Genomic DNA, 23,782 nt, shown 5'->3' with positions numbered 1-23,782 from the left:
CTAAAAGTCATCCTGATCCTGTTCTGTACCAGGTACAGGACCTCCAGCCGTCTGATGGCTGGGATTGGCTGGAACTTGCTGCTGCTGGTGAAGGAGCCGCTCTGCTGCGCCTTACTGCCCCTTCTGATGGAGCACACACCTACGCTGCACCGTTACGTCGTTTTTCAAAGACAAAAGCTGCAACTTCACCATGTTCAAGCATCCAGAATTATAGCCAAGTTAATAAATTTTGTAGAAACCGTTTGTAAATCCGTCAGGATTTCAGCAAAATAAGAGGATTTAAGTGCAGATCAGTAACCTTCCCTCAGACGCCACAGATCCCGCAGGAGAGCGAGCCTGTGGCAAGATGGCCGCCGCGCGAGGCCGTTCGAAAGCATCTGGCCTTTGTATAGATATCTATGGATGAGACAGGTAGCTTTTATTGTAGATATCTAGCGCCATAGCTGCACCATCTGCACAGTATCACGGCTGATTTCACAGCGATAAAAGCCAGCAGGTGGCGCTGCGGCACCGGATGCTGCCTGCTGACTGACCGGAAACAGCAGCAGGCTGACGAGAAGGCGCCCCTAGTGACTGTTAGCCGAGATGAAGCTCAAACAGAATCAATGGAGTCAAAAAGCTGGACATAAGACGTGATCCCAGACTAACTGAACTGTAATCAGGTAGGACCTACTAACCTGGATACAGCCTGGCAAGTCACTCCACGTGGGAAATTCACCTGTGGTGGCAGTATTGCTAACGTTAGCTTAGCACTCAGTTTATTAACAACTGAGTGGCGTTAGCAACAGTTGTCCTGGTCGTGTGTAGCCTGTGATTGATTATGGAGCTAACAGCTGCTAGCTGGTCCTGAGTTAGCCGGTGAAAAACAGCTCATGTTTGAAGCTAACCGTTAGTTCTGGATGTACCAAAGGTGTTTGAGAAGCTCGAATAAAACACCCCAACCTCCAGGCCAGATTGTTGTCTGTTTGAATATGAAATGCGTTGTAAATAAACCTTCATAATGTGTTTTTTCTAACTTACTTCGAAGCTCCGCCTTCATCTCGGAACCAAAACAAAGATGGCGGCCTGCAGATTAAATCGCTTCTCATGAAGATTAGCTTTTATCAGTGACCAGGCGGCTTTTGATTCGCGGGGTTGGTGAGCATTGTTTGTTTGGGAGAAACCTTCATAAGAGCTTTGATTGGTTCTGGACAGCCCTCTTCTCTGGACCAGGCGCGACTAGATGAACACGAAGCTAACAGCAGCAAGAAGCTAACAGCAGCAAGAAGCTAACAGCAGCAAGAAGCTAACAGCAGCAAGAAGCTAACAGCAGCAAGAAGCTAACAACAGCAAGAAGCTAACAGCAGCAAGAAGCTAACAGCCGCAAGAAGCTAACAGCAGCAAGAAGCTAACAGCAGCAAGAAGCTAACAGCCGCAAGAAGCTAACAGCAGCAAGAAGCTAACAGCAGCAAGAAGCTAACAGCCGCAAGAAGCTAACAGCAGCAAGAAGCTAACAGCCGCAAGAAGCTAACAGCCGCAAGAAGCTAACTCAGTGGACTTTCAGCTCAGCTGCTGAAGACGTCTGATGTGACTGTTCGCTTCTAATCTTCGGCTTTGTGCTCTGACCGGCCGGTGCTGAAGTTAGTGATGGATAACTTCAGCCAGATCAATAAATCACAAACGATCATTTAGGTCAAGATACATGAGATAAAAGAATCTGAATGTCTGTCAGACCTCATGAGTTTATTGTTGATCAGTTTGCTCTGTAAAACTCATCAGTTCTTTTTCATTGAAATAATGAAACGTTTCCTTCAGACAGACCAAAGTGCTGATCACACGCTCACATTTTCAAGCATCAAAACGAGAACTTTTCACATTTCTTTTTATAACAAAACTCCCAGAAATGTTGTTGATGGACTGATTGTTTGGGACAGTCAAAGCGGATCTGTCGCTCTCACAGCAGCTTCCTTCTGCCTCTTTTTTCCTCTTTTCATCATCAAACCCAGTAAAAACATCGACGTAATTTTACTGGTTCCTGGCGCTGTTCCAACCCAGTTCCTGACCCGATTCCTTCCACTCAGACTCTGTTCAGGACTGATCAGAGCCCATCTTCGCTGAATGGAGGTTCGGGTTGAAGCTGGTGAGTACCTCTGAACTGGCCTGAGTTTACCTGGACTGGGTCATGTGATAGCACCGTCACAGAAGCTGGTTCCTTACAAGAAGTTCTCTGATCAGCAGAACAGAACCAGGTTTGTCTGTCAGCTGCTCTTCTGTGTTCCAGATGTTCTGATCAAAACCTCAGGCCTGTTTTCTGTCCTCTACGTTCAACTGGTCCAGGCAGAGGGCTGGCCTTCTTGAGCTGGGTTCTGATGGAGGTTTTCCTTCCTGGTTCTGATCCCATCCAGTGGTTTCCTTAGCTAGGTAATGATTTTTATGAACTGGGCTGTTATAAATCGGACTAATGTGGATCATATTATGAAGTTGTTGTGTCATAATGAATCGGGTTGAGTAGAATGTGTCTGTCAAGTGATGGTGACGTTGTGAATTGGTTCTGTATAAATAAAGCTGAACTGAATAGAGCGTGTCGCTCAGGATCCAGTCCCAGGAGGTGATCTGGACTTGTTGGATGTGTGCTGATGGTCATGTGATCTCTGTCTGTTCCAGTGGAGGAGGCGGAGCTCCACAGCTGCCATGATGGAGGATGCCCAGGCGGACGTGTCTCCTGTCCCCTCGGACCAGAACAGCCCCTCCCCCTCTCTCTCCGTCTGCTCCTCCCCCTCCCTGTCCCTCCCTTCCACCCCGTCCTCCTCCTGCGGCCCCCCCCAGCCAGCCACCCCTCCCCTGGGCATCATCAGTGAGGGTGTGACAGAGCTCAGCTTGGTGATCGACGCTGAGGTTGCCCAGCGGGCGTGTCAGGAGGTCCTACAGAAGGTAAAGCTGCGGCAGGTGGAGGCCGACCCTGCCCCGAAGAACGGGGCGGGGCTGGATTCATGGGGCCCCGGCTCAGAGGGCCCGGCCCCTGGCTCAGTGAAGAGTGCTCGGCGCCGTCAGAGACACAACCCGTCCAAACAGTCGTGGCTGCTCCGGCTATTCGAGTCCAAGCTGTTTGATGTTTCCATGGCGATCTCCTACCTGCACAACTCCAAGGAGCCCGGCGTGCAGGCGTACATCGGAAACCGCCTCTTCAGCTTCCCGCACGACGACGTGGACTTCTTCCTGCCACAGCTGCTCAACATGTACATCCACATGGACGAGGACGTTGGGGACGCCATCAAACCCTACGTGGTGGGTGTGGCCTGATCTGTAGATGTTTTCTCCTTTTGTCCTGCTGTGATTACTGTTGCCATGGTTACCCTGTTGTTTCACCCTGCTGCTTGTCTGCAGGTGCACCGCTGCAGGCAGAGCATCTCCTTCAGCCTCCAGTGCGCCTGGCTGCTCGGGGCGTACTCCTCCGACATGCACATCTCCACCCAGCGCCACTCCAGAGGAACCAAGCTCAGGAAGCTCATCCTGTCGGACGAACTCAAACCCGCAGGGCCCCGGGCCCGCAGGGAGCCCTTAACTCTGACGCCATTCTGCCCTGTGGCGCCCCCTGCCTCAGGGCCCGGTCCCCTGGGAGGAGAACACAGCCTTTCGCCGACCAAACGGACTCATCAGCGCTCTAAGTCGGATGCCACCGTTGGCATCAGTCTGAGCAGCAACCTGAAGAGAACAGCCAGCAACCCCAAGGTGGAGAGCAGCCAGGATGAGGTAAGATGCCGTCGCCGTGACAACTAGAGCCATAACCCCTCCCCGTCTGACATCAGAACTCAGGCCCACACTGAGTCTGGTTCGGGTTCATATGAGTACTGCAGCATCAGAACAGAATCTGATGGATGGATGGATTATGATGATGATGAAGAAAAAGAAGAAGATCTCCAGAACTTTCCAGAGAATAAATCTGTAGATTTTGGGCAGCAGGTCTAAACGTTTCAGGTGATGAGGTGAACTCAGTCCAGGTGGCATGAACACAAACTCTGGCTGCTCGATCATGGAAAGCATCCTGATCCCATGATTACTCACTGAGCCGCTGCAGGACATTCGTGTTAGAGTGATGCGCGCTTTCAGTCTCCAGAAGGTTCCAGTAACAGCAGAAAAAGCTGCTGGATTTGCTGGTGGTCAGTAGTTGAAGGGTTCTGAATACTCGCTACATAAGGCTGCACCAGGACCCACAGGAATGGTGGAACAACCACTTCCTGTGTTTGCCCTGATTGGCTCTGACATGCTAGCTGTTAGCCAGTTTGAATGTGTTCTGTTGTGTCTATAGAGCCTGCGGTCCTGTCCTGGCCAGAGGTTTTAATCTCAATGAGGTTCTTCCTGGATAAATAAAGGTTATAGTATAATCAAGCTGAACATGTGATAAAACAGAGCGTAAAATGGCAAAACTGTTTCACTACTTACGGATTTATATATATATCCCTGTTTTTATGATGGTTTGGAGCTGATATCTAAATCAAAATGTGAAGCGTTGTACAGCCCTGACAAACACACCTGAGTCCAGGTGAAATCAAGCTCCTCCTCTTCCTCTGACCCTCAGGACTGCAGCTCCAGCTCCGACAGTCTGGAGTTTGATTCTGGTCCCGTAAGTTCAGCTGCTTCATCTTCTTATCTCAGGGTGCATTGTGGGAAATGAAGGCTGTGGTTCTGGTTCTGGTCCACAGATGGCAGCTCCGGAGCCAGAGCTGCCATCTGCGGACTCACCAACTGGTTCTGTGTTCTCTCATGTCACTCGGCTGTTTGAGGTTCTGGGTGAATCAGAATCTGATCTTCTCGTCCTCCTCTCAGTGATCGATTGTGTTTGTGTGTCGAGTTCTGATCATAAATTTGGTTCTGGATCTCGGAAGATTTTTCATGGAACATTTTAATGAGATTTGAGACCAAACCCGACGCACACACACACGCATCACATACACACACACACACACACACACACACACTTGTCCGTCTGATCTCATCTGAGCTGAGGCCACGCCCCCTGCCACCTGTCTGACTCTGTGTGTTCCAGCCAGTCCGTCTGGCTCCTCAGAGGGAGTTCATCAAGTCTCTGATGGGCATTGGGAAGCGTCTGGCCACTCTGCCCACCAAGGAGCAGAAGACCCAGCGGCTCATCTCGGAGCTGTCGCTGCTAAACCACAAGCTGCCAGCGCGAGTGTGGCTGCCCACCGCTGCCTTCGACCATCACGTGGTCCGAGTGCCACACACGCAGGCCGTGGTGCTCAACTCCAAAGACAAGGTGACACCTGAACACTGTGGAGGAACTATGTGGAGAACCTGGAAGTTCTGAGTCTATCAGGTGTTCTCTTTAGCAGTCATGTGACTTGTGTCCCCACCTCAGGCTCCCTACCTGATCTACGTGGAGGTCCTGGAGTGTGAGAACTTCGAGACATCCAGCGTTCCGATCCGGATTCCAGAGAACCGGATCAGAAGCACACGTTCCGTGGAGAACCTGCCGGACTGCGGCATGACGACAGAGCAGCGAGCCGGTAGTTTCTCCATCGTCCCGAACTACGACAATGATGATGAGGCCTGGTCCGTGGACGACATCGGAGAGCTTCAGGTAGAGGTGAGTAGATGTGATGTCATCGTTATAGATGTTATTTCACTGAATGGACAGAAAACCTGCCGCTACTTTTATCAGTCTGTTTCACATCAGAACCAAAACATGTTAACGAGAAGCTCTGCTTCTGTTTGACTCCAAACCACCAGGGGGCGATGTTGCCTCTGAACCCGGCTGTAACGATAACTACCAGCTCCACTAAAACTACATTCACGTGTAAAATCTGATCAGAATGAACCAGTCTTCTTCCAGATGTCACAGGCTGTTAGATTTAAGGATTTTCTGCTTTAAAGTTTACTGACTTGATGTAAAGCTGGAAATATCATGATGCCCTGCAGCTCCCTGAAGGCCACACCAACAGCTGTGATAACATCAGCCAGTTCTCGGTGGACAGCATCACTAGCCTGGAGAGCAAAGAGCCCATTTTCATCGCCGCCGGAGACATCAGGTCCACATAAACATTTACACAACTATTACACACCTGTTACACTGTTAATACACACCTGTTACACTGTTAATACACACCTGTTACACTGTTAATACACATCTGTTACACTGTTAATACACATCTGTTACACTGTTAATACATATCTGTTACACTGTTAATACACACCTATTACACTGTTAATACACACCTGTTACACTGTTAATACACACCTGTTACACTGCTGTTACACACCTGTTACACTGTTAATACACACCCGTTACACTGCTGTTACACACCTGTTACACTGTTAATACACACCTGTTACACTGCTGTTACACTGTTAATACACACCTGTTACACTGTTAATACACACCCGTTACACTGCTGTTACACACCTGTTACACTGTTAATACACACCTGTTACACTGCTGTTACACACCTGTTACACTGTTAATACACACCTATTACACTGTTAATACACACCCGTTACACTGCTGTTACACACCTGTTACACTGTTAATACACACCTGTTACACTGCTGTTACACTGTTAATACACACCTATTACACTGTTAATACACACCTGTTACACTGCTGTTACACTGTTAATACACACCTATTACACTGTTAATACACACCTGTTACACTGCTGTTACACACCTGTTACACTGTTAATACACACCTATTACACTGTTAATACACACCCGTTACACTGCTGTTACACACCTGTTACACTGTTAATACACACCCGTTACACTGCTGTTACACACCTGTTACACTGTTAATACACACCCGTTACACTGCTGTTACACACCTGTTACACTGTTAATACACACCTATTACACTGTTAATACACACCCGTTACACTGCTGTTACACACCTGTTACACTGCTGTTACACTGTTAATACACACCTATTACACTGTTAATACACACCCGTTACACTGCTGTTACACACCTGTTACACTGCTGTTACACTGTTAATACACACCTATTACACTGTTAATACACACCCGTTACACTGTTAATACACACCTATTACACTGTTAATACACACCTGTTACACTGCTGTTACACACCTGTTACACTGTTAATACACACCAATTACACTGTTAATACACACCCGTTACACTGCTGTTACACACCTGTTACACTGTTAATACACACCTATTACACTGCTGTTACACACCTGTTACACTGTTAATACACACCTGTTACACTGCTGTTACACACCTGTTACACTGTTAATACACACCTATTACACTGTTAATACACACCCGTTACACTGCTGTTACACACCTGTTACACTGTTAATACACACCTGTTACACTGCTGTTACACTGTTAATACACACCTATTACACTGTTAATACACTCCTGTTACACTGCTGTTACACACCTGTTACACTGTTAATACACACCTATTACACTGTTAATACACACCCGTTACACTGCTGTTACACACCTGTTACACTGTTAATACACACCCGTTACACTGCTGTTACACACCTGTTACACTGTTAATACACACCTGTTACACTGCTGTTACACACCTGTTACACTGTTAATACACACCCGTTACACTGCTGTTACACACCTGTTACACTGCTGTTACACACCTGTTACACTGCTGTTAAACTGTTAATACACACCTATTACACTGTTAATACACACCCGTTACACTGCTGTTACACACCTGTTACACTGCTGTTACACTGTTAATACACACCTATTACACTGTTAATACACACCCGTTACACTGCTGTTACACACCTGTTACACTGTTAATACACACCTGTTACACTGCTGTTACACACCTGTTACACTGTTAATACACACCTATTACACTGTTAATACACACCCGTTACACTGCTGTTGCACACCTGTTACACTGTTAATACACACCTATTACACTGTTAATACACACCCGTTACACTGCTGTTACACACCTGTTACACTGTTAATACACACCCGTTACACTGCTGTTACACACCTGTTACACTGTTAATACACACCCGTTACACTGCTGTTACACACCTGTTACACTGTTAATACACACCTGTTACACTGCTGTTACACACCTGTTACACTGTTAATACACACCTATTACACTGTTAATACACACCCGTTACACTGCTGTTACACACCTGTTACACTGCTGTTAAACTGTTAATACACACCTGTTACACTGTTAATACACACCGTTACACTGCTGTTACACACCTGTTACACTGCTGTTACACTGTTAATACACACCTATTACACTGTTAATACACACCTGTTACACTGCTGTTACACACCTGTTACACTGTTAATACACACCTGTTACACTGCTGTTACACTGTTAATACACACCTATTACACTGTTAATACACTCCTGTTACACTGCTGTTACACACCTGTTACACTGTTAATACACACCTATTACACTGTTAATACACACCCGTTACACTGCTGTTACACACCTGTTACACTGTTAATACACACCCGTTACACTGCTGTTACACACCTGTTACACTGTTAATACACACCTGTTACACTGCTGTTACACACCTGTTACACTGTTAATACACACCTATTACACTGTTAATACACACCCGTTACACTGCTGTTACACACCTGTTACACTGTTAATACACACCCGTTACACTGCTGTTACACACCTGTTACACTGTTAATACACACCTGTTACACTGCTGTTACACACCTGTTACACTGTTAATACACACCCGTTACACTGCTGTTACACACCTGTTACACTGCTGTTAAACTGTTAATACACACCTATTACACTGTTAATACACACCCGTTACACTGCTGTTACACACCTGTTACACTGCTGTTACACTGTTAATACACACCTATTACACTGTTAATACACACCCGTTACACTGCTGTTACACACCTGTTACACTGTTAATACACACCTGTTACACTGCTGTTACACACCTGTTACACTGTTAATACACACCTATTACACTGTTAATACACACCCGTTACACTGCTGTTGCACACCTGTTACACTGTTAATACACACCTATTACACTGTTAATACACACCCGTTACACTGCTGTTACACACCTGTTACACTGTTAATACACACCCGTTACACTGCTGTTACACACCTGTTACACTGTTAATACACACCCGTTACACTGCTGTTACACACCTGTTACACTGTTAATACACACCTGTTACACTGCTGTTACACACCTGTTACACTGTTAATACACACCTATTACACTGTTAATACACACCCGTTACACTGCTGTTACACACCTGTTACACTGCTGTTAAACTGTTAATACACACCTGTTACACTGTTAATACACACCGTTACACTGCTGTTACACACCTGTTACACTGCTGTTACACTGTTAATACACACCTATTACACTGTTAATACACACCCGTTACACTGCTGTTACACACCTGTTACACTGTTAATACACACCTGTTACACTGCTGTTACACTGTTAATACACACCTATTACACTGTTAATACACTCCTGTTACACTGCTGTTACACACCTGTTACACTGTTAATACACACCTATTACACTGTTAATACACACCCGTTACACTGCTGTTACACACCTGTTACACTGTTAATACACACCCGTTACACTGCTGTTACACACCTGTTACACTGTTAATACACACCTGTTACACTGCTGTTACACACCTGTTACACTGTTAATACACACCTATTACACTGTTAATACACACCCGTTACACTGCTGTTACACACCTGTTACACTGCTGTTACACACCTGTTACACTGTTAATACACACCTATTACACTGTTAATACACACCCGTTACACTGCTGTTACACTGTTAATACACACCCGTTACACTGCTGTTACACACCTGTTACTCTGTTAATACAGACCCTTTACACTGCTGTTACACACCTGTTACACTATTAATACACAGCTGTTACACTGCTGTTACACTGTTAATACACACCTGTTACACTGCTTATACACACCTGTTACACTGTTAATACACACCTGTTACACTGCTGTTACACACCTGTTACACTGTTAATACACACCTGTTACACTGCTTATACACACCTGTTACACTGTTAATACACACTTGTTACACTGCTGTTACACACCTGTTACACTGTTAATACACACCTGTTACACTGCTGTTACACTGTTAATACACACCTGTTACACTGCTGTTACACACCTGTTACACTGTTAATACACACCTGTTACACTGCTGTTACACTGTTAATACACACCTGTTACACTGCTGTTACACACCTGTTACACTGTTAATACACACCTGTTACACTGCTGTTACACACCTGTTACACACCTGTTGGCGTTTGTAACACAGCGGTGTTACCTAACGAAGGCCTGCTGTTGCCCGTGAACTAAGGAAGAGGAGATGGGGAAGCCGTGCTGGAATGGAGCACCGAGTCCGGAGAAGAGGATACATGCATGTTCTCCATGGGGAGGTTGACAGTATCATGGACTGCATCAACTTCTGTGTAGAAACACTGTACGCATCAGGAGTGTGTGGTGCTTTTCCAACAACAAACCCTGGGATTAAATCTCTACTCAAGGAGGAAAAACAGGGCCATCATTGCTAAGAACAGCAGTAAAACTCGAGCCTTGTTTACTGTTAACAGGCTAACTGATCCTCCTGGGTCAGTAACCCAGAACTTCTATCCAACCGGGCCTGGAATGAGTTTGCTTCTTTCTTTACCGACTACATCCAGAAAACCAGGCAGTCAGTCAGTGCTTCCATGCCAGGGAGGACATATGTCCCTGTGTCCACTCAGAGACATGAACACCAGGACACACTTTTCTCCAGCCAGTCCTAAAGACCTGGATGAGATCCTTGTCCATCTGAAAACCACCACTTGCTGTCTTGACGTCCTGCCAACCGGGTTTTTAAGAGTGTTTTTAGGATGCATGGCCTTAGATATCTTCCAGGTTGGAAACACGTCTCTGCTTTCAGACGTCTTCCCTCAGACCCTAAAAACAGCCGTCATCTAGCCTCTACTGAAAAAGAAAAACCTGGACTCGTCCCTCATGAGCAGCTCCAGGCCGATATCAAACCTCCCCTTTCTTAGTCAGGTTCTAGAAAAAACTGTCTTACAACTTCCTGACACTAAATACCTGTTCTGATGTCGACCAGTCAGGTTTCCTGTAGTCCTGGACACAGACCCGGGAGTGGTCCTGGACTCAGACCCGGGAGTGGGCCTGGACTCAGACCTGGGAGTGGTCCTGGACTCAGACCTGGGAGTAGTCCTGGACTCAGATCTGGGAGTAGTCCTAGACTCAGACCTGGATTTTAGCAGTTGTATTAAGACAGCTGTGAAGTCGGCCTGTTATCACTTAAAGAACATCTGGAGGATTAAAGGACTGATGACTCAGCAGGATTTAGAAAAACTGGTCCACATTTATCTTTAGTAGACTGGACTACTGTAATGCTGTCCTCACAGGTCTCCTTAAAAAGTCCATCAGACACCTGCAGTTAGTCCAGAACCCTGCTGCTCCAGTCCTCACTAAGACCAGGAAAGTAGATCCTAGAACTCCAGTCCTCACTAAGACCAGGACAGTAGATCCTAGAACTCACTAAGACCAGGAAAGTTTCCTAGACCTCCAGTCCTCGCTAAGACCAGGAAAGTAGATCCTAGAACTTCGGTCCTTGCTAAGACCAGGAAAGTAGATCCTAGAACTTCGGTCCTCACTAAGACCAGAAAAGTAGATCCTAGAACTTCAGTCTTCGCTAAGACCAGGAAAGTAGATCCTAGAACTTCGGTCCTCACTAAGACCAGGAAAGTAGATCCTAGAACTCCGGTCCTCGCTAAGACCAGAAAAATAAATCCTAGAACTCTAGTCCTCACTAAAACCAGGAAAGTAGATCCTAGAATTTCAGTCCTCGTTAAGACCAGGAAAGCAGATCCTAGACCTCCGGTCCTCGCTAAGACCAGAAAAGTAGATCCTAGAACTCCGGTCCTCACTAAGACCAGGAACGTAGATCCTAGAACTCCAGTCCTTACTAAGACCAGGAAAGTAGATCCTAGAACTTCGGTCCTCACTAAGACCAGGAAAGTAGATCCTAGAACTCCGGTCCTCGCTAAGACCAGGAAAATAGATCCTAGAACTCTAGTCCTCACTAAGACCAGGAACGTAGATCCTAGAACTCCAGTCCTTACTAAGACCAGGAAAGTAGATCCTAGAACTTCGGTCCTCGCTAAGACCAGGAACGTAGATCCTAGAACTTCGGTCCTCGCTAAGACCAGGAAAGTAGATCCTAGAACTTCGGTCCTCGCTAAGACCAGGAAAGTAGATCCTAGAACTTCAGTCCTCAGATCTTTATACTGGCTTCCAACTGTTAGTTTACCAAGACCTGAATGGTTTAGGACCAGAATCCATTCAGGATCTTGTGGTTGGTTATGGACCAACCAGATTTCTCAGGTCATCAGGGTCAGGTCTACTTTCTGTTCCCAGAGTCAGAACTAAACGTGGAGAGGCAGCGTTCAGCTTTTATGCTCCTCACAAACTCCCAGAAACCTGCAGGTGTTGTGTGATGAAATCGGCACTTATACCCAAGTTGATTATGATGAAATGTTTGTATTTAAACAAAATGACTAACAAAACTACAAAAAGACTACAACTTAATGATGACGTCCAGCTTGTTTGAATTCTTGCTTGTGTTCTTCCTCTCAGATGTAAGTCGCTTTGGATAAAAGCGTCTGATAAATGACTGTAGAATAGAATAGAACAGGTCTTTCAATTTTTATTTAATTTATTTTATTTCTTTTAAAATTTGTTTCTATTGCTTCCTGCACCCCACTGTGATGATTTTAATGCTTTATGTGAAGCCTTCAGTGCTCAGTTTTAATCCTAAAATGGATTTTTTTTACCAGCCGTTATTTCTGCTGGAAAGGTGGCCTTTTAAACATGGAAGTCTGTGGGGATAAACGTTGTTTTGAAGCCAGCCCCTAGTGGATGAGGGGGGAACTGCAATTCTTTGCACTTTCGCATAGACTTCACTTTTTACCGCCAGAGGTTGCCGCTTGCCAAAAACACACATGTACAATAAAAAGACAGTAGAAAATATTTTTGTACATTTATTAGCCAGCTGAGTGCTACACTAGTGAGGTGTCAGTTTATAACTGCTTGTTTATGGCGCACTGCCAATACTGCTAATACACACCTATTACACACCTGTTACACTATTATTTATGGCTGGACGATAAGGCCAAAACTTTTATCATGATGTTTTTCTCAATTTTGGTCGATACGCTATAATTCCGATATCGCTATAAACAATATAAAAGCCTCAGAAAAACTACCAAAAATGCCAGAACAGATGCTGTAAAACTACTAATTATTTTGCCAAGTCTATGAAACTCCTCCAGTATAACATTTAAGAAAAATAAACCTGAACAATAAATTAATGTTCACCTTTTATTTGTATTTAGCAAGGCTAAATGAGCCTTCAAAGAAACTTCAAATCACCATCAAAGGTCAAATAAAACGTTTACCTTTCTGAATATTAATATCTTTAAGTTTAAACTACAACACAGGCTTGTTATGTTATTCTTAAAGATTTAAACAACGGTGCTTCAACCAGGCTTCAAAATAAAAGTACTCCAAACTTCTACAATAAACAGGAAAAAATAGTGCGCAACAATTAATGCTTCATCGTCTGACTCAGCATATTCTGACTCAGCATATTCTGACTCAGCATATTCTGAGTGGAAATGCTTCAGATGCACTGTTGCCTGATCAGCAAAACATAATTCACTCAGTATTTTCTTTGTTTTTTAGTTTAGTTTTATTAAGTGTAATGTGTTTTAATTAGGAGTCTGGAACATGACGACACTTTTAACTTTTTAAAAACTTTGTCCACACTCTTCATTAATAGACATTAACATGTGTCGGTAAGCCAGCGCGGGATCCTCCAGCAGCAGCTTCGTACGTTTCATTTCCAGCCTGCTCATGAAACAGCGGATCTCCTGCTCTCATGCAGCAGCTGCTGCGTGAGGTGAGGACAAGTCTGCGTAACACCGGATCCTCATTGAGAAAAGTAAACCTACGTTAGTCCTCAAAAGTCGCTTAAAAAACGCTGCTAGAGGGGAGTGAAAACGAACAGGACAAAGTCACTAAGTTGGCGACACCAAGCCAATCGAGTTCTTCTTTCCTCTCATCAACTATCTCGTCTGCTTTCTCTTCGCTTGTTCAGTCATGTTTGCATTACGAACATGAGCACTCGTTTTGTAGCTAAGACTAATTAACCTAATTAACCTCACGCTGAGCACAGCCAGCTGCTGCTGGGCTTGGTCGGGTTCATGGGTCGGGCTCATGGGTCGAGCTCATGGGTCGGGCTCATGGGTCGAGCTCATGGGTCGGGCTCATAGGTCGGGTTCATGGGTCGGGCTCGTAGGTCGGGTTCATGGGTCGGGCTCATGGGTCGAGCTCATGGGTCGGGCTCATGGGTCGAGCTCATGGGTCGGGCTCATAGGTCGGGTTCATGGGTCGGGCTCGTAGGTCGGGTTCATGGGTCGGGCTCATGGGTCGAGCTCATGGGTCGGGCTCATAGGTCGGGTTCATGGGTCGGGCTCATAGGTCGGGTTCATGGGTCGGGCTCATGTCTGTGGTGTACGTCATCTCTTACGTAGCCGATGTGTTGCAGCTTTTTCTGTTCGGCTTGAATCAAACTCTGTAATCATTTACTGTACATATATCGAAATATCGGAAATAAACTCATGTTCAAAACTCAAATCACCATTATTGAATAAAAGAACATTTGATATATATTGATATTGAATTGTTGTGCAGCCCTACTGTTATTACACACCTGTTATACAACTTTTATACACCTGTTCAACTACTATTACACATCTGGTGCATTGCTATTAAACACGTTTTTACACCTATTGCACTATTATTACACACCTGCTACATGATTACACAGCTATTATACAACAACCTACAGAACTATTATGTACTTATTACACATCTATTACATATTGTACAACTGTTACACATTTTTCATGCCAGAGGAATCAGAGGCAATAAGAAGACAAAATGGGAGAAATATGATCTCTGATGATAATTTTGATCAAAACCATCATAATCCACCTTGACACCCTAATAACGAATAAATAGATCTTTTTCTTTAGAACTCTCCTTGTTTAGTGAGTTTGAATCATCAGCTGTATCCCAGTTCAGAGTCTAACACCTGGAAGTGCAGGTTCACTGCATACGTCACCGTGGCTCCAAGCACTGTCCCATGTGGGCAGAGCCTATGAATCCACCCACAAACCCGCACTATGGTTGGCCTTTAGCGAAGGCTGCTGGTGGTTCATCCTCCCACCTGTTTTCTCCCAGAATTCACTTCACATAAGATAGCGGCAAATGAGCTGCAAAGTTCTGAAGAGCAATTTTTTAACCTCATAGTAGAAATATGACAAAACCAAGTACGTTAAAAACATGTTTGTTAAACTGTGGAATTAAAATTCTGTAATATTTGATGTTCTTGGCGTTTTAAGGGGTTAATGAATAGTGTATCTGGTGGAAACAGCAAAGCCCCAGATAGTTTTTGGTGTGCAGATCCTGAATTGGGACACAGCTATCATTTATTCTAAGGACCAGACGTGATGCAGCCATGTCCTCAGACCGCCGTCTAACTGTTAATGTCGTCCTGTGTTCGTCTCAGGCGCCGACTGTCAGAGCAGCTGGCTCAGGCCCCCACCACCTTCAAACGGGACCCTGAGGACCCGTCAGCCGTGGCCCTGAAGGAACCCTGGGAAGAGAAAGTCCGGTAAGTGCTGCCTCGGGTGTGTTTTTGCAGGTGCTCTGATGCACAGATTTGGGTAATAGTTTGTCTTGCAGCGGTCACCTTGTATTACCTGAGTTCAGTCTTGCAAGTAAAGCCCTGTACTCCAGGAGACAGAAGACATCTGTTTCCTCCTAACTGTCTGTCTCCTGCAGGAGGATCAGAGAAGGATCTCCTTACGGCCACCTACCTAACTGGAGGCTTCTGTCTGTGATTGTGAAATGTGGAGACGACCTGAGGCAGGAGCTGCTTGCTTTCCAGGTGCTGCAGCAACTCAAGGTAACGGTGTGACATCATACATCACATGACTCCTGTCTCCACCTCCTTTTCCTCTAACTGTCTTTGTCTGGTCAGTCCATCTGGGAGCAGGAGCGAGTACCTCTATGGATAAAGCCATATAAGATTCTAGTTCTGTCGTCGGACAGCGGGATGATCGAGCCAGTGGTGAACGCCGTGTCGCTCCACCAGGTGAAGAAGCAGAGTCAGCTGTCTCTGCTCGACTACTTCCTGCAGGAACACGGTGCTCCAACCACTGAGGCCTTCCTGTCAGCTCAGAGGAACTTTGTCCAGAGCTGCGCTGGATACAGCCTCATCTGCTACCTGCTGCAGGTCAAAGACAGGTGAGGCAAGTCAGAGACAGACGGGTGAGATGGGCCTCTGGCAGGTGAGATGGGTTAGAGACAGGTAAGGTGGGTCAAGGGGAGGAAACACAGGTCAAGGATTGGTGAGATGGGTCAGACGGGAGAGACTGATGAGTCCAAGGGAGTCACGATGGGTCGAGGACACAAGGACAGCTTCATGGGCTCACACCCACCCTCGGCAGTCTCTTACTGTCTGTCTTCTGTGGTCTCTGTCCTCTCAGGCATAACGGGAACATCCTCCTGGACGCAGATGGACACATCATCCACATTGACTTCGGGTTCATCTTGTCCAGCTCACCCAGAAACCTGGGCTTCGAGACGTCTGCCTTCAAACTTACCTCAGAGTTCGTGGACGTGAGTTCATCACACCGTCAGTCACAAGTCAGGATGTTCTGATCAGGAATCAATACTGTGGGTCAGACCTTCAGCAATTCATATAAATTTTCTTTCTCAGCAGACAGAAAGCAGCAGAACCTTCTTCTTTCTGCTGATCTAGAACTATCTAGAACTAGAACTCAGCTGTCTCACTGTCCAATCAGCTGTCAGTAAATATGGGGCAAGTTTGAACTATGATCATGGTGGTAACACAGCAGAACCGGGCCAGCAGAACCTGAGATGCCCTGTTTTCACCAACCGTTCCGGTTCGGTATGGTATGGTCCAGTTCGGTACAGTATGGTCCGGTGCGGTAGGGTATATTATGGTCTGGTATGGTACGGTATGGTCCGTTTCAGTAGGGTATATTATGGTCTGGTATAGTACGATATGGTCCGGTTCGGTAGGGTATATTATGGTCTGGTCTGGTATGGTACGGTATGGTCCAGTTCGGTAGGGTATATTATGGTCTTGTCTGGTATGGTCAGTATGGTTCGGTAGGGTATATTAAAGTCTGGTCTGGTATGGTATGGTTCGGTAGGGTATATTGTGGTCTGGTCTGGTCTGGTATGGCAGGGTACATTATGGTTTGGTGTGGTCCGGTTCGGTAGAGTATATTATGGTCTGGTCTGGTATGGTACAGTATAGTCTGGTCTGGTCTGGTACGGCAGGGTACATTATGGTTTGGTGTGGTCCGGTTCGGTAGGGTATATTATGGTCTGGTCTGGTATGGTACAGTATAGTTCGGTTCGGTAGGGTATATTATGGTCTGGTCTGGTATGGTACAGTATAGTTCAGTTCGGTAGGGTATATTATGGTCTGGTATGGTATGGTCCGGTTCAGTAGGGTATGTTATAGTCTGGTATGGTATGGTCTGGTTTGGTAGGGTATATTATGGTCCGGTATGGTACAGTATGGTCTGATTTGGTAGGATATATTATGGTCTAGTATAGTACGGTATGGTCCGGTTCAGTAGGGTATGTTATAGTCTGGTATGGTATGGTCTGGTTTGGTAGGGTATATTATAGTCTGGTATGGTACGGTTCATTAGGGTATATTATGGTCTGGTATGGTGCGGTATGGTCCGGTTCAGTAGGGTATATTATGGTCTGGTCTGGTCTGGTATGGTACAGTATAGTTCGGTTCGGTAGGATATATTATGGTCTGGTATGGTATGGTCCGGTTCAGTAGGGTATGTTATAGTCTGGTATGGTCTGGTTTGGTAGGGTATATTATGGTCTGGTATGGTACAGTATGGTCTGGTTTGGTAGGGTATATTATAGGGCTGGGCAATTAATCGAATTTTAATCGCAATTACGATCTGGGTTTTCAACGATCATAAAAATGAAATGGTCCGATTATTTTTTGTCCTTTGATTTGTGCTGTTTTCAAATCGAGCGCAGCTGTCATTGCAGCGCTTTGCTGCAGACTCCTCCCACAGCCCCGACCGCTTTAGTTTGATTCAGAACGAGTTGCAGACACCTGGATATACGGGAGGCGGCGTCGCTCCTTCTCCATTATTTTCTATGTAAACTTGCGCGAGGAAGCGAAAATCGCTGCCCTCCTCCAGCCAAGCGACAGGCGACAGTTGTGCATGTAAAATGTTGCGTTCGTGCACGCAGACGTGCACACAGGGGCTTGCGACGCAACACAAAAAAAATAGAAAAATGTTTAATTTTTGTGAGTTGCAACTAAATAATCCACCAGCTCTCAGAGACACAGAGAGACAAACGTTATAAACAAACAGAACTTTTTTCTCAATTAACACAGGGAACAATCCGGGATTTAAGAAACTCATCAACACTTTGGACAAACGGCATCACTGCCATCTCACCACCATTTTAGTGGAGTGTCTCTTTCTTCCTTGTATGAGTGTAGTGAGGGTGTGTGAAAGACGTGGTGACAGTCCGATGTTTTGCCACCGCTACGGACCTGTGGTAAAGCCGCACCAGAGCCGTATAGAAATGTCGCGCTACATTTTATTGACGTGGATTTCAACGTGAAAACGAAACGTCTCCAGACTATTTTTTTCCAGATCACACCAGACGGAACAAAGCTGCTGGTCTGAGACAAACAATAGCTATGGGGACCTGGTGGAAAGAAACTGGTCGGCATTACCACAGTAAACACTTCAAATGTAACCCACCCCCCCCCCCCCCAAACCCATAATCGTGTTAAATAATCGAGATCTCAATTTCAATCAAAATAATCGTGATTATCATTTTTCCCATAATCGAGCAGCCCTAGTATATTATGGTCTGGTATGGTACGGTATGGTCCGGTTCAGTAGGGTATATTATAGTCTGGTATGGTACGGTATGGTCCGGTTCATTAGGGTATATTATGGTCTGGTATGGTCCGGTTCGGTAGGGTATATTATGGTCTGGTATGGTCCGGTTCAGTAGGGTATATTATGGTCTGGTATGGTCCGGTTCGGTAGGGTATGTTATGGTCTGGTATGGTACGGTATGGTCCGGTTCAGTAGGGTATATTCTGGTCTGGTATGGTACGGTATGGTCCGGTTCGGTTGGGGATGTTATGGTCTGGTATGGTACAGTATGGTCCGGTTCGGTAGGGTATATTCTGGTCTGGTATGGTACGGTATGGTTCGGTTGGGGATGTTATGGTCTGGTATGGTACGGTATGGTCCGGTTCGGTAGGGTATGTTATGGTCTGGTATGGTATGGTCCGGTTCGGTAGGGTATATTATGGTCCGGTATGGTCCGGTTCAGTAGGGTATATTCTGGTCTGGTATGGTATGGTATGGTCCGGTTCGGTAGGGTATGTTATGGTCTGGTATGGTACGGTATGGTCCGGTTCAGTAGGGTATATTCTGGTCTGGTATGGTACGGTATGGTCCGGTTCGGTTGGGGATGTTATGGTCTGGTATGGTACAGTATGGTCCGGTTCGGTAGGGTATATTCTGGTCTGGTATGGTACGGTATGGTTCGGTTGGGGATGTTATGGTCTGGTATGGTACGGTATGGTCCGGTTCGGTTGGGGATGTTATGGTCTGGTATGGTACGGTATGGTATGGTCCGGTTCGGTAGAGTTTATTATGGTCTGGTATGGTCCGGTTCGGTAGGGGATGTTATGGTCTGGTATGGTACAGTATGGTCCGGTTCGGTAGTGTATATTCTGGTCTGGTATGGTACGGTATGGTCCGGTTCGGTAGGGGATGTTATGGTCTGGTATGGTACGGTATGGTCCGGTTCGGTAGGGTATATTCTGGTCTGGTATGGTCCGGTTCAGTAGGGTATATTCTGGTCTGGTATGGTATGGTATGGTCCGGTTCGGTAGGGTATGTTATGGTCTGGTATGGTACGGTATGGTCCGGTTCAGTAGGGTATATTCTGGTCTGGTATGGTACGGTATGGTCCGGTTCGGTTGGGGATGTTATGGTCTGGTATGGTACAGTATGGTCCGGTTCGGTAGGGTATATTCTGGTCTGGTATGGTACGGTATGGTCCGCTTCGGTTGGGGATGTTATGGTCTGGTATGGTACGGTATGGTCCAGTTCGGTTGGGGATGTTATGGTCTGGTATGGTACGGTATGGTATGGTCCGGTTCGGTAGAGTTTATTATGGTCTGGTATGGTACGGTATGGTCTGGTTCGGTAGGGGATGTTATGGTCTGGTATGGTACAGTATGGTCCGGTTCGGTAGGGTATATTCTGGTCTGGTATGGTACGGTATGGTCCGGTTCGGTAGGGGATGTTATGGTCTGGTACGGTATGGTCCGGTTCGGTAGGGTATATTCTGGTCTGGTATGGTACGGTATGGTCCGGTTCAGTAGGGTATATTATGGTCTGGTATGGTACAGTTTGGTTCAGTATCGTACTGGTCGGTGCAGTGCGGGTTGGTGCACCTTAGTTTGTGTTTCCACAGGTAAAATCTGGGAAGGTACCAGAATGTCTGACCCGAACCATCGCACTGTGTTGGGACTCTTTTTTTGGAGTCCCAGTCTTATCGATCCAACACTAAAGGGTGGAGCTTGACGCACTGCAAACCACTGATTGGAGGAAAGAATCAGGAATTCCTGTGTGACTCAGCAATCAGAACAAAACAGGAACGGCTCCATGTTTAAATATACGCTCGATTTATTGTTGTTTAAAGTCACATGACAAGAATAAAGAAGACAACCTGCTGGATGTCCACCGTCCTCCTCCTTTTGTTCTGGGTCGACTTCTTCCTTAGAATTCAAGGAAGTTGTTGCACTGCTTTGACTCCATGCTGTTACATAGCTGACACAGCTATCACTATCTGGATGCCTACCAGGTCAGGCTACAGTTGCTGTGGAAACACAACAGATGGGTCAGATGTGCAGGCTCTGGTACATCTCTTAGGGCAGTGTTTTCTCGGGACCCCCTGCCTTGCATGTCTTAGACGTGTTCCTACCTACAACACACCTGATTCAAATGAATGAACTTCCTCATCCAGTTCTTTGCAGCCTGTTAATGAGCCATTAATTTAATTCAGGTGTTAATATAGGGTTACATCTAAAACATGCAGGGCAGGGGGTCCTGAGGACCTGGATTGGGAAACACCGAGTGTGTCTCAAACTGCTCACTTACATGAGTGCACTGGAAGGTAGTGTGCACTAAGCACTACCTTCTGTAGTTCACACTATCGTGGGTAAGTCCTGATCCACATTGAGCTCTAATGTTTTGAACTTACCGGTAGGAACGTACCAGCTTAGCAGCGCCGCTCCGTTAATATACTTTTTTTTTCTTCCAAAATCAGGTTAACATACGTGTTTGCATGTCATCATACTTTTATGCTATTAAATCCTTTTAAAAGGCCTCATTAGTGAAACAAAGAACCGTGGCCTCCACTGTATTAATTTATCTCAGTAGATAACAATAGAAACCATCAGCACACGTTCATGTGTCTTTGCATGTCTCCCCCATACCTGTTAGTACAAAGTCCAATTTAAAACACTAATAAAACAGCTTTTAAATAAGCAAAGATATCTTAACTGAATTAAAGTATTTTACATTATACATGTGTTTTATTGGTGTTTACACTGATACCTTCACGTCTGCAACAGGAAACCGATTTTACTAGAAACCATCATTTAAAATATGAAATGCAGTAATGAAGACGCTAAAACAGGGATGCAGAAAACATTTTATTTAAACTTTTTATTAAAACATTTCTCTCTTGCTGCCTCTTCTTCTCCACAGCAGCGTCCTAGCCCGCAGGTGGTAAATGCCTCAGTGCCACTGCTGGCTCGGTAGTTTGATGCCACAGTGACCTACGGTGAACACACAATGGCAGGTTATATAAAAGCAATTATTTATGTTTATATGTACTTTATGGGTACTTTGCAGACGCTTATCTAAAGTGATGTACAATCAGCGATGGCTTCGTCAGCGTTACCATGGAAACGGGCCGGTTCTCTAACCAGCGGTGTTTCCTAATCAGTTTTCAGATCAAGGACCATTTCGTTTACGCCAGAGGCCCCGCAGTGCTTCATCTGGAGGTTCAACTATCATGTATAAACATACGGAACCTATAGCATTAATCATTTTAACACTTATAGTCCATCTAGATCCACGAAATCGGCTATAAAACTGCTAACATTTACGTTGCTAACTCAACTGCAGCCTCCAACAAATGATCAGATCCATAACTGTCATCAGGGATAGAAGAGATAAGAAGCCTGCTGCCGTTTATATTAGAATTATGATCAAATATCTTCATAACAGTAGAAAACAGCCTCCGCCTGCATCGGTACCGCTGAGTCGGTGGCTGCCAGCTCTGAAAAACTGGTTGAAAGTCCCTCCCCTTCCGCTACGTCAGCAAGATGGCGTCCGTTTAGTGCGTGTAGTGTCCATCGTTTCGCACTAGATTTTTGGCTGAGTTTAGGGCAGCATCCGGGTACTTTCAGTGCACTGAGTTTTTACTGAAATTTCTGTGTCAGCGCACTAAGCACTTAAATGTAGTGTTCGAAGTATAGAAGTGCGCGGTTTGGGACACACCCACTGTCTTAGGAGATCAGGATGTACCAAACCAAACTGTCCTGTAATGAGCCAGACCTGCTCCTGCTGGTGAAACACGTCTTTAAAATCCTGTTTCTCAGGACCAGGACCTGATCTACTTGGACTGGTTCTAATTGAGTGGGAGAAACATTCATTGTTCAGTCTCAAACTGGACCAGAACCAGTCAGTTATACTTCGATTAAACCCTCAGTGTTGTCTGACATGTGACCGTCATTTTAACCCTCGGTGTTGTCTGTTAGGTGATGGGTGGTCCAGACGGAGACATGTTTAACTACTATAAGATGCTGATGCTTCAGGGTCTGATCGCAGCCAGAAAGCACATGGACCGTGTGCTGCAGATTGTGGAGATTATGCAGCAAGGTGAGCCTCAGCCACGCCCACCGGCTGTGTTTCCTAACAGCGCTAGCATTGACCCCCTCACCTCTGTGCCCCCCAGGCTCCCAGCTGCCCTGCTTCCATGGCTCCAGCACCATGCGAGGTCTGAAGGAACGTTTCCACATGAGTTTGACGGAGGAACAGCTGCAGCTGCTGATCGATCAGCTGGTGGATGGATCAATGAGGTCACTCACCACCAAGCTGTACGACGGCTTCCAGTACCTGACCAACGGAATCATGTGACCTGCCTGTGTCCCTCCTGAGTTTAGAACTCCACCCTCCTCTTCTTTTATTCCAATTTAGTTATTTTCTGTCACCTGATGAATCTTTTTTCTTTAGGTTTATGTCCCTCTTCATTTCTTTGCACCATGTCTTCGTCTTGCAGATGTGGGCAGACGTCTCTTATTGGCTGCTCAGCAGAACTCTTAGCCAATCAGGGAGCAGCACAATTTTAGTTTGAAATGTGAACATTGAGTGGGTGGCAACGGATTAAATGACCAGAATGTGTTTTTCATGTTTAAACGTCTGTGAACTAGTTTTTTGTTTGAGCCATTAAAAGCAGCCATTGTCCA

At 45.7% G+C, this 23,782-nt stretch overlaps 1 protein-coding gene across 6 annotated transcripts; it reads left to right on the top strand.

The window, feature by feature from the left end:
• Positions 1-517: 517 nt before the first annotated feature.
• Positions 518-23,782, top strand: pi4kb (phosphatidylinositol 4-kinase, catalytic, beta). 6 transcript variants are annotated; one of them, XM_041987727.1, is made up of 15 exons: positions 528-662; positions 2,061-2,119; positions 2,261-2,400; positions 2,644-3,264; positions 3,364-3,729; positions 4,556-4,600; positions 5,024-5,251; positions 5,354-5,581; positions 5,914-6,023; positions 15,698-15,802; positions 15,973-16,096; positions 16,172-16,437; positions 16,680-16,812; positions 23,075-23,195; positions 23,272-23,782. In XM_041987727.1, the coding sequence occupies exons 4-15, from the start codon at positions 2,671-2,673 to the stop codon at positions 23,451-23,453; spliced, it is 2,502 nt and encodes an 833-aa protein (XP_041843661.1). In that variant the 5' UTR covers positions 528-662; positions 2,061-2,119; positions 2,261-2,400; positions 2,644-2,670; the 3' UTR covers positions 23,454-23,782. The 6 variants fall into 6 exon arrangements, with proteins under 6 accessions (XP_041843659.1, XP_041843661.1, XP_041843660.1 ...); XM_041987726.1 differs by having other exon boundaries at positions 2,061-2,228; positions 2,317-2,400; XM_041987723.1 differs by having other exon boundaries at positions 533-662; positions 1,986-2,119.

Source organism: Melanotaenia boesemani, chromosome 6 (genome assembly GCF_017639745.1).
Source record: "Melanotaenia boesemani isolate fMelBoe1 chromosome 6, fMelBoe1.pri, whole genome shotgun sequence".
Lineage (NCBI taxonomy): Eukaryota > Metazoa > Chordata > Actinopteri > Atheriniformes > Melanotaeniidae > Melanotaenia > Melanotaenia boesemani.
Note: the sequence above shows the minus strand (reverse complement) of the source record. Positions and strands in the feature narration are given on the sequence as shown.

Bases quoted from the DNA above. Each gene is read 5' to 3' on its own strand.
- pi4kb (XM_041987725.1), top strand. From the start codon at position 2,671: ATGATGGAGGATGCCCAGGCGGACGTGTCTCCTGTCCCCTCGGACCAG. The intron at 3,730-4,555 runs GTAAGATGCCGT...TCTGACCCTCAG, and splicing joins TGGAGAGCAGCCAGGATGAG to GACTGCAGCTCCAGCTCCGA. The intron at 23,196-23,271 runs GTGAGCCTCAGC...TGTGCCCCCCAG, and splicing joins TGTGGAGATTATGCAGCAAG to GCTCCCAGCTGCCCTGCTTC.